The sequence below is a fragment of the Sphaerodactylus townsendi genome, linkage group LG06, assembly GCF_021028975.2.
Source record: "Sphaerodactylus townsendi isolate TG3544 linkage group LG06, MPM_Stown_v2.3, whole genome shotgun sequence".
In the NCBI taxonomy this organism is placed as follows: domain Eukaryota; kingdom Metazoa; phylum Chordata; class Lepidosauria; order Squamata; family Sphaerodactylidae; genus Sphaerodactylus; species Sphaerodactylus townsendi.
In genome coordinates, this window is record NC_059430.1 from 131169004 (window position 1) to 131184913 (window position 15910).

At 51.7% G+C, this 15910-nt stretch overlaps 2 protein-coding genes across 2 annotated transcripts; one reads left to right on the top strand and one right to left on the bottom strand.

The window, feature by feature from the left end:
* Positions 1–1161: 1161 nt before the first annotated feature.
* Positions 1162–4946, top strand: POLR2I (RNA polymerase II subunit I). The gene is made up of 6 exons (XM_048501073.1): positions 1162–1276; positions 1567–1621; positions 1986–2059; positions 2972–3046; positions 3205–3256; positions 4733–4946. The coding sequence occupies exons 1-6, from the start codon at positions 1218–1220 to the stop codon at positions 4793–4795; spliced, it is 378 nt and encodes a 125-aa protein (XP_048357030.1). The 5' UTR covers positions 1162–1217; the 3' UTR covers positions 4796–4946.
* Positions 4947–5562: 616 nt separating this feature from the next.
* Positions 5563–13464, bottom strand: OVOL3 (ovo like zinc finger 3). The gene is made up of 5 exons (XM_048501757.1): positions 13362–13464; positions 11902–12050; positions 11449–11528; positions 9083–9261; positions 5563–5864 (listed from the first exon to the last, which is right to left on the bottom strand). Exons 1-5 carry the CDS (start codon positions 13462–13464, stop codon positions 5563–5565), a joined length of 813 nt encoding a protein of 270 aa, XP_048357714.1.
* Between the last annotated feature and the right edge of the window lie 2446 nt (positions 13465–15910).

Genomic DNA, 15910 nt, shown 5'->3' on the forward strand with positions numbered 1-15910 from the left:
GTGTTTTCAGGCACACAGCACTCTTCTGTGTGTGCTCACTATATACAACTCTGGTACCAATCAGGTGCCCTCACCTTATCAGGTTTGCACACGGTACAAGCTGTGCACTCGGCACTAATCTGCCCACGGCACCTGTTAGGAAGGAGGGTCCAGCTGTCATTTAGATTTTGCTCATCTAAACATTTACACATGTTCTGACAGAGGGAGTGTGAAATATACTGTAGAAAGTTTGATTTGGGGATCAGAACTTTCCTTGCTGCGGTTCCTGACTCGTCTCATGCCTTCAATAAAGAGATCTTTGTTTCATGCAAGTTTAGTTATTGTCTGGTCAAGTGAATCTTGGCATGCTGGGCCCTATCCAGAACTGGAAAAAAAGAGGGGGGGGGCCTTCATTTCTCCCTGCTTGTACCAGCAATTCAAAAGGCAGGGCGGTGTCAGATCCCCCCAAATTGAAACAAACTCCATGTAGAGAACAGAGGTTTATTCACAATCTGTAGGACAGCAGGGGAAAACCCAGAACTGACTTTTCCTGCGCAGAGAGCAATAATATGAATCCACATCCGCCCCCCTCCCAACGGGAACAAGGACCTTTGGCACTCCAGATGTTATGGACTACAATTCCCATCAGCCCCTGCCAGCATGGCCAATTGGATAAGTTATATGCCAGTGGTGGCGAACCTTTGGCACTCCAGATGTTATGGACTACAATTCCCATCAGCCCCTGCCAGCATGGCCAATTGGCTAGCGCAGTGGTGGCGAACCTTTGGCACTCCAGATGTCATGGACTACAATTCCCATCAGCCCCTGCCAGCATGGCCAACTGGCTAGCGCAGTGGTGGCGAACCTTTGGCATTCCAGATGTTATGGACTACAATTCCCATCAGCCCCTGCCAGCATGGCCAACTGGCTAGCGCAGTGGTGGCGAACCTTTGGCACTCCAGATGTTATGGACTACAATTCCCATCAGCCCCTGCCAGCATGGCAAATTGGCTAGGGGAGTATTTCCTCCCAATCTTCACTCGATTCCTTCACACGGAAACGAACGCTTCTGGAACCATTAGGCCCCCTGACGGCTTCCGTAGCGGAAATAAAACCCCGCCGCCGCGTCCTAGCAACCAGACGGCGCTCCAGCGTGACCCGGAAGTTGCAGGTTCCGTGGTTTGCGCCTGCGCCTCGTGAGCTCCGCGCGTGCGCACTGCTGTCACGAGTCAGTTGCCATGGAGTCGGAAGGGGCCTACGAGCCGGGCTTCGTGGGGATCCGTTTCTGCCAGGAATGGTGAGGCGGGCGAGGGGGCGGCGGCGAGGGCGAGGGCCGCTTCCTTCCCCCCATCCCGCCCCGCCCCGCCCCGATCTCTGCATTATGGAGCTTAGTCGCCGTTGGGGGAGAACTCCAGGCACCCGTCGGGAGGTTGGGAGCCACAGAAGCAAGGCCCTCCCTCCCCCCTCCCCCCCTTTGCGGCCTTGTGATATTCTTCAGCTCCGGGGATGTTTGGGGGGAGGAAGCCGACGTCATGCGTCGTTGTGCACGTGGGAAGCTCACCTGTCATTTGTTGGTCTCGTTCACAGCAACAACATGTTGTATCCCAAGGAAGACAAAGAGAACCGGATCCTTTTGTATGCGGTGAGTATGAAATAGCTGAAGAACAGCTCTGACCCGGGGGGGGGGGGGTTCCCTGCAGAGAGATGGTGACACTCGCACCTAGTCCCTGGGAGCTGGGGGGAAACTGTCCGCAAATGTGGAGTTCTTCTGGCTGTTCACCTGCCAGCCAGCCTACCTGCCATGCACCGCAAGAAGAATTAGGCTACTTGTGGTGTCGTGATGATATGCCTTATTATTTGACAGGGATATTTGTATCAGTACTAATGAAGTTCTTTTTAGCTATATTGGTATATCCAGGGTATTTTTGGGGTTTGGTTTTAATGTTGCTATGTGTGTGTATGAGGAGGTTGTGATTGTGGTCTTTCTCTTCCCTGCCCACAATCAGTGCCGGAACTGTGACTACCAGCAGGAAGCTGACAACAGTTGCATCTACGTCAACAAGATCACACACGAAGTGGAGTGAGTCTTGCCGCTGTGGGTGGGGCCAGGCTGCTGCGGTCAGTCCCCTACGGAAACGTACTTTGCTTAACACCAACCCCGGAGTATTCTTAAGCTACCTTCAGTTTCCCCAATAAACTGCAGTTTGTGCAATGGACTCTGGGTAGTGGTCTGCCAGATGCAATTCACAGATCCTGGTCGTGGGTCAGCCTCAGGCTGGGTGTCAGCCTGGCTCTTGCCTTTTTTCCCACCTCCCAGCAGAGCAGTTATCCTTCCTGTGCCGTGGTACCTGTGACCAGGCAGCCACAAAGGGTGTTGGGACTCAGTAGATTCCAGTTTGCAAATTCACAACTTGTCCTTGCAAGCTGCTCAGTCTGCTGAAAAGATCTTTGCAACTGGCTGTTGTTGCAAAGATGCAGCTGAAACATTAGGAACTGAAACGACCCGACTGCGTCTGTACTGCCTGGAAAACCCACAGCAGCCGGTTGATTTTGGCCATAAAAGTTTTCAGTGAGGCCTCTTTGCCACTCTTCCCTGAGTGAGCGAGGGTCTGGCAACCTTAGTAGTTGCTTCCCAGGCGTGGGGCTCCTTTTCCCTCCAGCCGGCCCACAGTGGTGCCATTTTCCAGAATCGATCCTGTGGGCTCAGTGGGGACTAGATTAGATGGTGTGAGTGGAGAGCAAACGCTCGGGAAGAGCCAAGGCCGTCTGAGGATCGCCCCCAGCAGGTGTCAGTGGAAGGGGAGTGGCTCCAGCTGAGACCAGGCCAGACGGGGCCTGAGAGCAAAGCGGGAGGCCAGGGGATGGCCTCCCCTTGCCTCAGATCATCCGCCTCTCTTTACGGTTGTGTGGGCTTTTCCGTTGCTCCTTCAAGGCGACCGGTGGGCAAGCTGCAGGCTGAAATAAATAAATAAACACAACCTCTTCGTTTCAGCGAACTGACCCAGATCATCGCCGACGTTTCTCAGGACCCGACTCTGCCCCGAACAGAGGACCATCCCTGTCAGAAGTGAGTTTGTGTCCTTATCTTATGAACAGAAACACTGGCAGCTGGGCAAACAGCCTGAGTGTAGCCCAGCCTGGAACTCTTTTTGACCAGTTCTTCTGGGCCCATCTTCTCCCAGTCCCCTTCTTGTGTTGATCAGATTCCTGTATTCTGCATTCCAGGTGCGGCCACAAGGAAGCAGTATTCTTTCAGTCCCACAGTGCGAGGGCAGAGGTGAGAAGCGTGTCTAGCAGTGAGCACCAAAGACTTGTACTAATGGTGACATCTTTCTGAAGTGTTACGCGAAGGCTCCCCTGCATTTCTCAGCTGATCCATTCAGCAGCCAGGCCTCAGTCGTGCCCTTTTCTCTAACTGGCTCCTTCATCCCCCACGGACTCACCAGTAGGCTGAGCTGAGGCCCACTGGAATTCAGCATGGGGTTTATTCCGCTCAAAACTGGTACCCTTCGGATGGGACCCTTACAAACTCTGTCAAGGGGAGAATAAATCTCTTCCGCCTGCTTCTCACAAATGAAGTTTTGTTTAAGACCTGGTGCTCTTTGAGCTGAAATAGTGGCGTAGGAGGTTAAGAGCTCGTGTATCTAATCTGGAGGAACCGGGTTTGATTCCCAGCTCTGCCGCCTGATCTGTGGAGGCTTATCTGGGGAATTCAGATTAGCCTGTACACTCCCACACACGCCAGCTGGGTGACCTTCGGCTAGTCACAGCTTCTCAGAGCTCTCAGCCCCACCTACCTCACAGGGTGTTTGTTGTGAGGGGGGAAGGGCAAAGGAAGTTGTAAGCCTTTGGAGTCTCCTGCAGGAGAGAAAGGGGGGGGATATAAATCCAAACTCTTCTTCTTCTTCTTCTAAATCTAGACCTAGGCAGTTTTATTTAAAAGTGCATGTGATTAGTTTAATTTTATTTATTGGCAGTCCTAATTGAGATGTGTTCTTTGATGTGTTTTTGTTATAGTTGTTTTATTTACATGTTAAGCCACTTTGAGTTCTGCAAGGTGGCTAATAAATAGAAACATAGAGCTGGGAGGGACCTCAAGGGTCATCTAGTCCAACCATATGCCTAATGCAGGAAATTCACAACTCTCCCCCACCCCCCCATGCTCATGACTCCTGTTCTAGGCCCAAATGCTTTTAATGTATTAATTAATTAGATCAGCTGAGAGGACATTGTGGTGCAAGTGCAGGTGAGATCTCAAGAGAGCTCTGGACCTGTGAGGTCTACGAGCCAACCTGTATGTCTGCTATGCCCATAGTTCCGTGGTGGCGAACCTTTGGCACTCCAGATGTTATGGACTACAATTCCCATCAGCCAATTGGCCATGCTGGCAGGGGCTGATGGGAATTGTAGTCCATAACATCTGTAGTGCCAAAGGTTCGCCCCCACGGAAGAGAGTCAATTCCATGCTGGCAGGGGCTGATGGGAATTGTAGTCCATAACATCTGGAGTGCCAAAGGTTCGCCACCATGGAAGAGAGTCAATTCCATGCTGGCAGGGGCTGATGGGAATTGTAGTCCATAACATCTGGAGTGCCAAAGGTTCGCCACTTGGCCATGCTGGCAGGGGCTGATGGGAATTGTAGTCCATAACATCTGGAGTGCCAAAGGTTCGCCACTAGTGCCATAGTTGCTAGAAGCATTCTTTGGAAACACGCGTGGGACTCTGACCTCCCTCTCACCCCTTTCTCTTCCAGGATGCCATGCGGCTGTATTACGTCTGCACAGCTCCCCACTGCGGGCACCGCTGGACCGAGTAAAGAGCCGGGCGGTGGGAAGCTGCCCCCCAGCAAAGCCCCTCTTCCTTTTCGCCCGGAAACACCCTCTTGTCCCGAAGCTCCTGCCTCTGCTTCCGGGTTCTGTGAACTGTTGTGAAGCCTGTTAATAAAGCTGGTTTATTTTTTAAAAGAAGAAATTGCCGGCACCTTGTTAGCACCTTCTGCGCACATTTGATCGATGTCACCAGGCTGTGGATTTGTATAAACTCTGGCAGGATCCAGGCCCATGACTGTGAGAAATTGGGGGGTGGTTCAGAGCGCTTGGGGTGGGCAGTGGGGCCCGGATGGCAGCCTCCCACCCCTCCTTGGCTGGTGTCAAGCTGAAAGGGGGGACCGCTTTGTAGCAACTGTGGGAAGGAAAGCCGGACTCCCCTGCCTTTAGTGGGGCTCCAATGTTCTCCAGTGTGCTCAGATGAGGATTTTTTAAAAATCCTTTTCAAAAACTCCTTAAAAATTCATTGTAAAAAAGGAAATGTTGGGGCTAAAGAAGTGCTTTTGGAAGAGGCAGGTGCCCCATGGAAGTGAGAGAGGGCTCTGCATGGCCGCCTTCTAGCCCTCCAGGGTAAACACGTTCAGTCCCTGAGGCTCCTTCCGGCCATCCGCACGGCCTCCAAAAACAAGCCGTTTCTGCCCAATGAGAGAGCAGGTCAAGAGGCTGCTTTTGCATTATTCAGTTTTCTCCTAAATGCTGATCTCAGCACAGGGATCTGGAATTGCGGGGGAGGGGAAGGGGGCAGCAGAGAGGTTCTTCATCTGCAGTAGGGAAGCGGGTAGAAGACGTGGAACTTGCTGTGAACGGCAGGATTCCCAGCCAGCTGCTGGAAGCCCCGGCCCAGGAGGCTGCCGGCGGAGTGCTGCTGGCGCACGTGGCTGTAGTATTCCTCGCTGGCGCTGGAGGTGAAGCCGCACTCCTCGCACACAAAGAGCTTGGAGCGGCGCTCCCGGTAGGCGTAGTGCTGCTGGACGCCGTGGATCTTCTTCAGGTGGGACTCCAGGGAGCAGCGCTGGGTGAAGGCCTTGTCACAGGCAAAGCAGCAGTAGGGGCGGATGCCTGCCAAGTCAAGGGAGGGGCCGTTAGCTACAGGGCAGGAGGGGCTGGCCAGAGCTCACGGGTGGGCGTTCTGCTTCTGCGTGACTGGGTGTGTGCCCAGTGCCCCTTGATCTGGCTCAGCCAAGGTGTTGAGCCACCTGCTGCCAGAGACAGATGTTCCTCCGCCCCACCAGCTGAGCCCAGAGCAGTTTTCAAAGGGCAGATTGACTCTCAGACCATGAATACAGGGATGTGGCTCAGTGCTGCACACCCAGAAGGTCCCAGGTTCAAATCTCTGGTTAAGAGGAGGAGGAGGAGAAGTTTGGATTTATATCCCCCCTTTCTCTCCTGCAGGAGACTCAAAGGGGCTGACAATCTCCTTGCCCTTCCCCCCTCACAACAAACACCCTGTGAGGTAGGTGGGGCTGAGAGAGCTCTGAGAAGCTGTGACTAGCCCAAGGTCACCCAGCTGGCGTGTGTGGGAGTGCCCAGGCTAATCTGAATTCCCCAGAGAAGCCTCCACAGCTCAGGCGGCAGAGCTGGGAATCAAACCCGGTTCCTCCAGATTAGATACATTTAGTAGGTGACAGGAAAGAGAGAGCAGCTGCCAGTCAGAGTAGGCAATACTGACCTTGCTGGGCCAAGGGTCTCTTTCAGTTAGAGGTCTTTTACGAGACTGACCACAGATGGGGGGGCAGCTGGAGCCCCCTCTGACTGGAAACAGCAGCTCAGAAAGCAGCAAGGTCTCTGCCAGTGTAGGCAGTCGGGTGTACAGAAAGAGTGTGCAGTCGTCATGAGCTGAGGCAGTGTGGGAAATGTAGTTTCCCTCCCTCTCGTGACAGGGTTTTTTTCTTCAGTTGATGGAAAACCAATATCAGGTGGAGCCACCTGGCTTCGCTGCTGCTGAAAAAGCGAGAAACGTGTCCCCCTTTGGCAGCCCCAGAGTGCTCAGGGTGGTGGGTGACCTTGGGCTAGTCACAGCTTCTCGGAGCTCTCTCAGCCCCACCTACCTCCAGGGTGTTTGTTGTGAGGGGGGAAGGGCAAGGAGATTGTCAGCCCCTTTGAGTCTCCTGCAGGAGAGAAAGGGGGGATATAAATCCAAACTCTTCTTCGTCTTCTTCTTCTTCATCACGGCACCGGCACGGACAGAAGCCGCAGCAGGCCGGTTCTCATAAAGGGATGGAGCGGGGCAGCTGGCTGGATCCGTTGTCCAGCGCTCAGCAAGAGAATCTGCTGAGGTGGGGGACTTTGTGAGGGAGGGCTTGCTGCAGACCTCCTGGGACAGATAAAGGGATGGCAGGGTCCCTGATCATACTGGGGGATAAGGGCTTGCATCCTTTGTGAGTAGGGGTGCCAGCACTGCACGCAACCCCCCCCCCCCCCAGTTCCTGGCCTATCTTCTCCAGGCCCCACCCCCAACTCTCCAAGCATTTCTCAACCTGAGCCTGACCCCCCTCGCTGAAACCCACCACATGGAAGGAGCATCAATGCGTCGATCCTTAGGACAGGAACAGAGAAAAAGGTTGGGGAAAGCAGGAAAAATAATTACACAGGGTGTAACAGATTTCCCTTTGTGATGCACCTCTGAAGATGCCAGCCACAGATGCAGGCAAAACGTTAGGAACAAGGTCCACCAGACCACGGACACACAGCCCGGAAAACAACCAGCAAAATAATTACAATTCATAATACATTAAATATGTCTTTATTGCACGTGTTGGGTCAATCCATGTGACAAATTATGCACAATCCGTTTGATGTTTTGGTATCACTGGAGATGAAATCTTTTGATCCAAATTTCTATTCTTATAATTTTAAATGTTTGACATTGTTTTTAACCTGATTTCTTTAAGCGCTGTGCAGTGAAGACGTATATATTATTAATTTTAATTATTCCTTCTGCTTGGCTCAACCTTTTTTGTGGGGGTTTCATATCTCTTGTGTTTTTCTTTTTAGTGCTTTCAGGCCTTAGGACATAGGTGTCAAACTCGCGGCCCTCCGGATGTTATGGACTACAGTTCCCATCATCCCCTGCCAGCATGATGCTGGCAGGGGATGATGGGGACCGTAGTCCATAACATCTGGAGGGCTGCGAGTTTGACATCTGTGCCTTAGGACATCCGCTGAACAGATAATATCTGTATTAAAGAAATATGGTGGTAAAGGATTCTCCCCTCCATATTGCAAAACCAAAAAAAGACTGATCTGGTTTCTCCTTTAAACAGGTCTACCTCTACCCTGTAGGTGGTCTTGTCTACAGACCAAGGTGGTCTATATTGCCAGATGTGAAAAAGGCTATTGTTTCTAGAAAGAATCCTGTATGAACAAAGCAAATATCACTTAAAAGGGCACTTTTAATGGTTATTTCTCCTGTGCCGCATGATGGATTTTTCTAGTCTCCTAGGTGGGGGCACAGTTTGTCTGCGTACTAGGTCTTTGTGTCTACTGTAAGGTGACCAGATGGTCACCTTTGTGAACCGGGACGGATGGGTAGGCGGGTGGGCGGCCGCGCGCGGGGGAAGCTGCCGCACTGCCTTGCGCCCCAGAAGGCAGTGTGGCAGCCTTCCAAAAATTTGGACAATTGAAACAACCCGCGGGATGCGGGACAAATTGTTTGAAGGCGGGACTGTCCCCCCAAAAGCGGGACGTCTGGTCAGCCTAGTCTACTGCTATTCTGACTGAACTGAACTGTTGTGATCTTCCCTGGCAATTGTGTTTTCAATTTTTTTTTCAATTTAAGTTAAAACCCATACCTTCTTTGGAGTTTTTTTAAGCAGCACCTAGATGGCCATCAGGCAGCCAGGCTGAGTCTGTGAACTTTCGGGCCCGGAAGGGATGAGTCAGTGCTTGGCTCTGGCCCTTTCTTACATGCCTACCAGTAATGTGGATCACCGCTCTGCGGTGAGGAAAGAATTTTCCTCCAGGGCATATTGGCCAGGGATCTTGGAGATTTTTTTGCCTTCTGGGAATAGAGCAGGGGTCACTGGGGTGTGTGTGTGGGGAGGGGGGGGAAGGTAGTTGTGAATTTCCTGCGTTGTTCAGGGGGTTGGACTAGATGACCCTTGAGGTTACTTCCAGCTCTGTTTCTCAGCTTGAGTCCAATAGCTGAGCAAAGGCTCCAGGGGAAGTCCTCCTGGGAGTGCTGGAGCTCCCAGCCTCGACTTCTGTCCTGAATAGCCCTCCCCTCCCCTGCCCCTTCCTAGTTTCCCCTCCCCCGCAAAGGCCAGCTCGGCTCCCACCTGTGTGAGTCCTCAGGTGCCTCTTGAGGTCAAAGGTGTCGTTGAAGCCCTTGGCGCAGTATCTGCAGATGTGCTTCTTGACGGAGTTGTGGCACTTGAGGTGCCGGTTCAGCATGCGCTGTAGAGGGAACCGCTTGCTGCAGACGGAGCACTGGAAGGTAGCCTGCAGCTGGGAACTCCTGCCCTGAGGGAAGCAACAGATGGGGTGAAGGCAGAGCATCGGTAAGCACGGGGAAAACGGGTGTTTGACAGGGCCGTTAACCAAAGAGAGCAGCCTCTGCCCCAAGGAACTCACAGTCTAAATCTTAACCCAGAATGTTGAAAGGAAATGTGTGAGAGCCAGCGTGGCATAGTGGTTAAGAGCAGGTGCGCTCTAATCTGGAGAACCGGGTTTGATTCCCTGCTCTGTCACTTGAGCTGTGGAGGCTTATCTGGTGGACCAGATTAACTTGTGTGCTCCAACACATGCCAGCTGGGTGACCTTGGGCTAGTCACAGTTCTTTGGAGCTCTCTCAGCCTCATATACCTCACAGGGTGTCTGTAGTGGGGGGGGGGAGGGAAAGGAGATTGTTAGCCCCTTTGAAGGAGGAGGAGGAGGAGAAGTTTGGATTTATATCCCGCCTTTCTCTCCTGCAGGAGACTCAAAGGGGCTGACAATCTCCTTGCCCTTCCCCCCTCACAACAAACACCCTGTGAGGTGGGTGGGGCTGAGAGAGCTCCGAGAAGCTGTGACTAGCCCAAGGTCACCCAGCTGGCGTGTGTAGGAGCGCACAGGCTAATCTGAATTCCCCAGATAAGCCTCCACAGCTCAGGCGGCAGAGCGGGGAATCAAACCCGGTTCCTCCAGATTAGATACACGAGCTCTTAACCTCCTACGCCACTGCTGCTCCTTACAGGAGAGAAAGGAGGGATATAAATCCAGACTCTTCTTCTAAGTGAACTGGTTACGTGAACTTAGGCTTGGCTTCTGTAACGGAGGGTGGGGGGAAGGAGGGAAGCCAGAGCTTTCCTGGTGAAATTGGGGGTATTGGACGTGAGGAGGGGAGGCTATCGGGGCAGGGTTCTGGGAGGCAGTTTGAAGGGTGATAGGAAAAGGAGAGCTGCCTCCAGGAGCAGGAGGCTTCCGATGGAGGGCAGCGCGGTCCCAGGCAGACTTAGTCCAGTCCGAGGGGTTACTCTGCCTACAACTACACCCGGATGACAGTAGAGCCAGTGGAGATTTCCAACACTCAGATGTGCTGGTAGGGCAGGACAGAACAAGACAGGGAGACCACCCAGCCGTGGAGAGTGGCTGCAGGGAAAGGGGTTGGGATTTAGAGGAAGGCATCTCAAAGTCTGAATCACTCTACTGCCAAAACTCTTCCCTCAGCCCTCACAACAGGGCAGCAGCAGTGGCGTAGGAGGTTAAGAGCTGGTGTATCTAATCTGGAGGAACCGGGTTTGATTCCCAGCTCTGCCGCCTGAGCTGTGGAGGCTTATCTGGGGAATTCAGATTAGCCGATTTCATTCCCACACATCGCTAGTTGGGTGATCTTTGTTAGTTCATTGTTTCTCGGAGTTCTCTCAGTCTTCACTCATCTCGGTTAGGGTGTTTGTTGTGAGGGGGGAAGGGCAAGGAGATTGTCAGCCCCTTTGAGTCTCCTGCAGGAGAGAAAGGGGGGGGGGTATAACTCCAAACTCTTCTTCTTCTTCTCACAGGGCGGCTGGGTGGGGAGCCTTGATCCTTTAATTCAGCTACTTCCTCTCATCTGCCATTGGGGGGAGGGGAGGGTGACTTAGACAGACTTGAGATAAAAACTGGACTGGATCCAGTCAGTTTTTCTCCATCTAGTGCCCAGGGCCTCTGTCCCTCCCTCCTGCAGCCCTACCTCATATGGCTGTTGTTCATGCAGGGCCCCCCCAGCCGAGGTGTTGTGGCGCTTAAAGGGGTCCTCCTCATCCTTCTTTCACCAAAGAAGAAGAGGAAGAAGAAGAGGAAGAAGAAGAGGAGGAGGAAGAGTAGTTTGGATTTATATCCCCCCTTTCTCTCCTGCAGGAGACTCAAAGGGGCTGACAATCTCCTTGCCCTTCCCCCCTCACAACAAACCCCCTGTGAGGTGGGTGGGGCTGAGAGAGCTCCGAGAAGCTGAGACTAGCCCAAGGTCACCCAGCTGGCGTGTGTGGGAGTGCCCAGGCTAATCTGAATTCCCCAAATAAGCCTCTACAGCTCAGGCGGCAGAGCGGGGAATCAAACCCGGTTCCTCCAGATTAGATACACGAGCTCTTAACCTCCTGTGACGCCACTGCTGCCAATGAACAGGCTGGGTGCATCTAAACAACGGAGACAATACAATGGATACATGAATCTGCCTGATGCTGAGTCAGACCACGGGGGCCCTTCCGAGTCAATCTTGTCTGCTCGGATTGGTCTCAGGCGGAGTACCTTCCCATCACCCACCACCACATCCTTTAAGTGGAGATGCCAGGGGTTGAACCTGAGGCCTTCTGTATGGCCCCTTCCACACAGGGAGAATAATGCACTTTCGGTCCACTTTCACCAATTGTTTGCAAGCGGATTGTGCTATTCCACACAGTAAAATCCAGCCGCAAAGTGCATTGAAAGTGGATTGAAAGTGAATTATTCTGCAGGTGCGGAAGGGACCTATTGTTATCCCACTTAGCTATGGGCCCTTTGCTTTGTGAAACACTTTGAACAACTCCATGACAAATACTGACAGTTTGGCAAATCCTAAAAACCTGTCCCAGAGAGCCCTGAGTAACTTTTTTGTAAGCATCCCAAAGAACATCCCAGAGTGATGGAGAGCTCCTCTGCTGCTTACTCTGTTGCTCCTGGGACATTTTCCCGTGGCATCCAGCGGAGAATGAAATAAGCTTTGGACAAGGCTTTGCGGGTCTTCACGGGTCCTCTCCCATGCAGTTGTGTTCCTGGGAAGCCGGGGGCCTGGAAGGTTTTTTGCCAAGCTGCTTTCTGAAAGAGGCAGAGAACCCCCAATAACATCCTGTTCACAGAGACCTTGCCTTTAATACACGGCGAGCCAGGAGAGTTCACAGAAGAAGTGAACGGAGGAAAGAGCAGTTTCTGCCAAGGCCTGGATCACCAAAGGTCTTTTCCTGTTTGGGTACCTTGCTGGAGCCCTCGCCTGGGACTCGGACAGAAGAAAAGGAGCTTTTTAATACCCAGGTCTGGTGGCATTAGAGGACCTGGAATTGTCCACTGGTGCTTCACAGCCTCCAGGAATGCAGAGCTAAAAAGATCTCCCAAGAACACAACAACTACAAAATCACTGAACAAGGATTTTTTTTGTGCGGGGCTTGCACCGAAGAGGAAGAGACCAGAGGTGGGATCCAGCAGGTTCTCACAGGTTCCCGAGAGTAGGTTACTAATTATTTGTGTGTGCCGAGAGGGGGTTGCTAATTGGTGATTTTGCCTCGTGATTTTTGCCTTCGTTACGCCCCTCCTCTCAGCAGTAGCGCGCAGAACTTGAAGCAGTCTAGCAGGAGGTGCACCGGCGTGCAGGCACAGCTCTGCGCCTGCGCGCATTCGCTTCCCGGCCTAAGCGACTGCCGCATGAGCGGCTGCGTCCTTGCCACAGCCCCGCCCAGGAACGCCCCACTCCTGGAATGCCTGGCCACGCCCCCATCGTGCCCCGCCCAGCCCCATTGGCGCTACGCCACAGTTTGAATCCCACCACCATGGGAACCTGTTACTGAAATTTTTGGATCCTACCACTGGAAGAGACGCCAGCTGACTGTGCTCATCTTAACAAAACTGACCCTTGTTTTGCAAGTGACCCACCCAGAGATCGCACACATGCATGCACGCATGCAAATAAAGGAAACTTGACATGTGAGTTTCCACTGCTGGGTTAGCTGCTTGCATTGGTGCCTCACTCTCCTGCTCCTTCACCGATTCATGGGGTGAGCCTGGCACTAACAGCTGCTGCCCTACTGAATGCTTTCACAATGCCTGTGGAAGTTTGGGGTCAACCAAGCGGATTCTGTGGCCCGTATCCCAAAGGGGCTCTCGTCATTTCTCCGTAGCCCCACCAAGTGACCTGGAATTCTTTTCTTCCTTTCTTTTTTTTACTAAGGATATAGTTTGGCACAGTGAACAGGGTGGTGTTTGGTCTACTCTTGTGCTTCTAATGATCCTTTCTGTTCTTGCATTGTGCTGCACTCCTCTCGAGCATATGCAACACTCAGTCTAATGGCGCATAACATTTAAAAGCTAATTAAAGCCATGCAAAGAGGTAGCCTTGGTAAGAGGCCGTGCACCTACCGGGGATGTAGGAATCTCCACGGAGCTGGTCAGAGAGTTCTCCCCAGTCTCGGGCGCCTAGCTGTGCTGAGCTGCGACTTTTTACCAGGAAGGATTTAGGCATGGCTGAGATAACGGCCTTCTTGAAGTTCACCAGCTGAATTTTTGTTCTGTTTGGACACTTCTGCTTGAATGGTACGAGGACGCTGACCTATCCCGGAAGATGCCAAGTCCAGGCTTGAAGCGGAGAAGAAATTTGGGAAGGAATCCAGCAAAGCACCGTTCTTAATCCTTACCGTTCTCACTTATAATCAGGATCAGGGAACAAAATCCAGGAAGTCCTGGCTTTAGGCCACCACGAACCCTATTTGATTCTGTCCTCTTCCTGTGAAAAGGTAGATTAAGTCCAGTGTTTGAGCTACCTGGTAAAGATGACGATAGGTTTGTTAAAATGTTTGGAAAGTGAAATCAGAATGTAGCACTCATCGTCATTTTTATTTATTTTTTATTTATACCTTCAATTTCTATACCGCCCGATCCCTGTAGGGCTCCGGGCGGTGAACAACATATTTCAAAAACATTGGACAGGAGCCAATCATACACAATACAATACATCGGCTCCATCCTATTAATCATCAATAAAACATCTTAAAATTCATATAAAACAGCGGATAACAATCAATCAATAAACAAGAGGCGTCCAAAACCCCAATTAAAACCAACCCCAAAGAGGGGGACGGCAGACCCCTCAATATGAGGGGGCTCTGATATAACAGTGCCAGGGCAAGAGCAGTGAGGGGGCACCACATCAGCGGCTGGACACTCCAAAGGCCCGGTGGAACAACACGGTCTTACAGGCCCTGTGGAACTCACTGAGGTCCCGCAGGGCCCGGACAGTTGGGGGAAGGGTGTTCCACCAGGCCGGGGCCAGTGCTGTAAAAGTCCTGGCCCGTGTGGAGGCCAGCTGCATCATTGAGGGGCTGGGGACCACCACCAGATTGGCCTCTGCTGAGCGCAGAGGCCGAGTAGGGACGTATGGGGTAATGCGGTCCCGAAGATACGAGGGTCCCAGGCCGCGTAATGCCTTAAAGGTCAAAACCCACACCTTGAAGATGATTCGGAATTCAACCGGGAGCCAGTGCAGCTGACGGGAGCCAGTCATCTCTAAGAAACAAACCTACCTATCCCTGCCAAGCGGATCAGATCTTCAACTCTTCAGGAAGAGCAGAACAAAGTCCCCAAAGTCACAGCTGAACATTCCTGGTCTCCTGCCAAGCAAAAATCCAAACTCTCAGCTGAAGCCAGCCGAGCAGGATCAATTCTGGAGATGATCCCAGGAGAATGCGCTCTATTTAAAACAAATCTGGATCTCCTGCCAATTTGAATCACAGGGGTGGGGGGGGGTCTGAAAGAGCTGCCCCCGCCTCCTTTGCATACTCTGTGCTCCTAACTGCAAAGGAAACAAAGCTTCCCCATCCTCCCTATGCAAATCCTGTGCTTGACTTTGGAGAGGAGAGCGGAGGACGGTTACCCGGTCAGTTTCTCTGGCAGCACAGCTGCACGGGGCTGGAAATTCACCCCATCCTCAGCTGACAAGAATCAGGTCAAAAAGCTGTCCGTGGATACAAAAGCAAGTGAAAATATTTATCAGAGGGTCTAGACCAGTGGTGGCGAACCTATGGCACGGGTGCCAGAGGTGGCACTCAGAGCCCTCCCTGTGGGCACGCACAGAGTGCTCCCCCCCCCACACACACATCTAGGCTGGCTTGGGCCGCTGGGCTGGATTATTAGCATTAAATCCAAGACCAAGTTTTGGTGAAGCAGTGTAGGTAACCCTCTTAAGCGCTGTTAAACCCCACTGATTTTCATGTGAAGAACTAAAATGCAATCCTTTACCTGGGAGTAAGCTCAATTGCTGGCAACGGGGCTTGCTTCTGAGTAAACCCTCCTAGGGTTGTGATTCACCAGTTGGAAGAGTTGCACGGTTGCTTCAAAGCAAAGCCACCGACTACCATCAAGTTTACTCCTGAGTAACACACGCCTCGGAGCCAACTGTTTTTTCTAAACTAAAACCTCAATATTCAGGTTAAATTGCCGTGTTGGCACTTTGCGATAAATAAGTGGGTTTTGGGTTGCAATTTGGGCACTCGGTCTCGAAAAGGTTCGCCATCACTGGTCTAGAATTAAGTGATTGCAACAGTTCGAGTCAGACGTCTTTGAAGAAATAATAATTTCTGTTGCTAGAATCTAAATATGCGAGTTGTGCCACACAGCTGGAAGGAAAAGTTATGTTTTTAATGTAGCTTAACATATCTAATATTGTACATCTTCTTGCACTTGCGAATGGTGCTGTGTTACTCAATGAATGCTGGCCTCACTCAGTACTGTATTTATTCATTTATGTATCTATTTTGAACATCAGCCACCCTTCTACCTTGCAGAAGTTCATGTGGCTTATATTATAATTACAACAAAAGATATTTTTAAAAACCACATAGAAATCCACAATTTAAAATCTCAGTCAGGGCTGTCAATAAATAAACACTAGATTAGTCAAATGCAGTCTTAAA

Bases quoted from the DNA above. Each gene is read 5' to 3' on its own strand.
- POLR2I (XM_048501073.1), top strand. From the start codon at position 1,218: ATGGAGTCGGAAGGGGCCTACGAGCCGGGCTTCGTGGGGATCCGTTTC. The intron at 1,277-1,566 runs GTGAGGCGGGCG...TCTCGTTCACAG, and splicing joins ATCCGTTTCTGCCAGGAATG to CAACAACATGTTGTATCCCA. The intron at 2,060-2,971 runs GTGAGTCTTGCC...TCTTCGTTTCAG, and splicing joins AAGATCACACACGAAGTGGA to CGAACTGACCCAGATCATCG.
- OVOL3 (XM_048501757.1), bottom strand. From the start codon at position 13,464: ATGCCTAAATCCTTCCTGGTAAAAAGTCGCAGCTCAGCACAGCTAGGC. The intron at 12,051-13,361 runs GTAGGTGCACGG...TGCCTCTTTCAG, and splicing joins TGGAGATTCCTACATCCCCG to AAAGCAGCTTGGCAAAAAAC. The intron at 11,529-11,901 runs GTAAGCAGCAGA...CTCCACTTAAAG, and splicing joins AATGTCCCAGGAGCAACAGA to GATGTGGTGGTGGGTGATGG.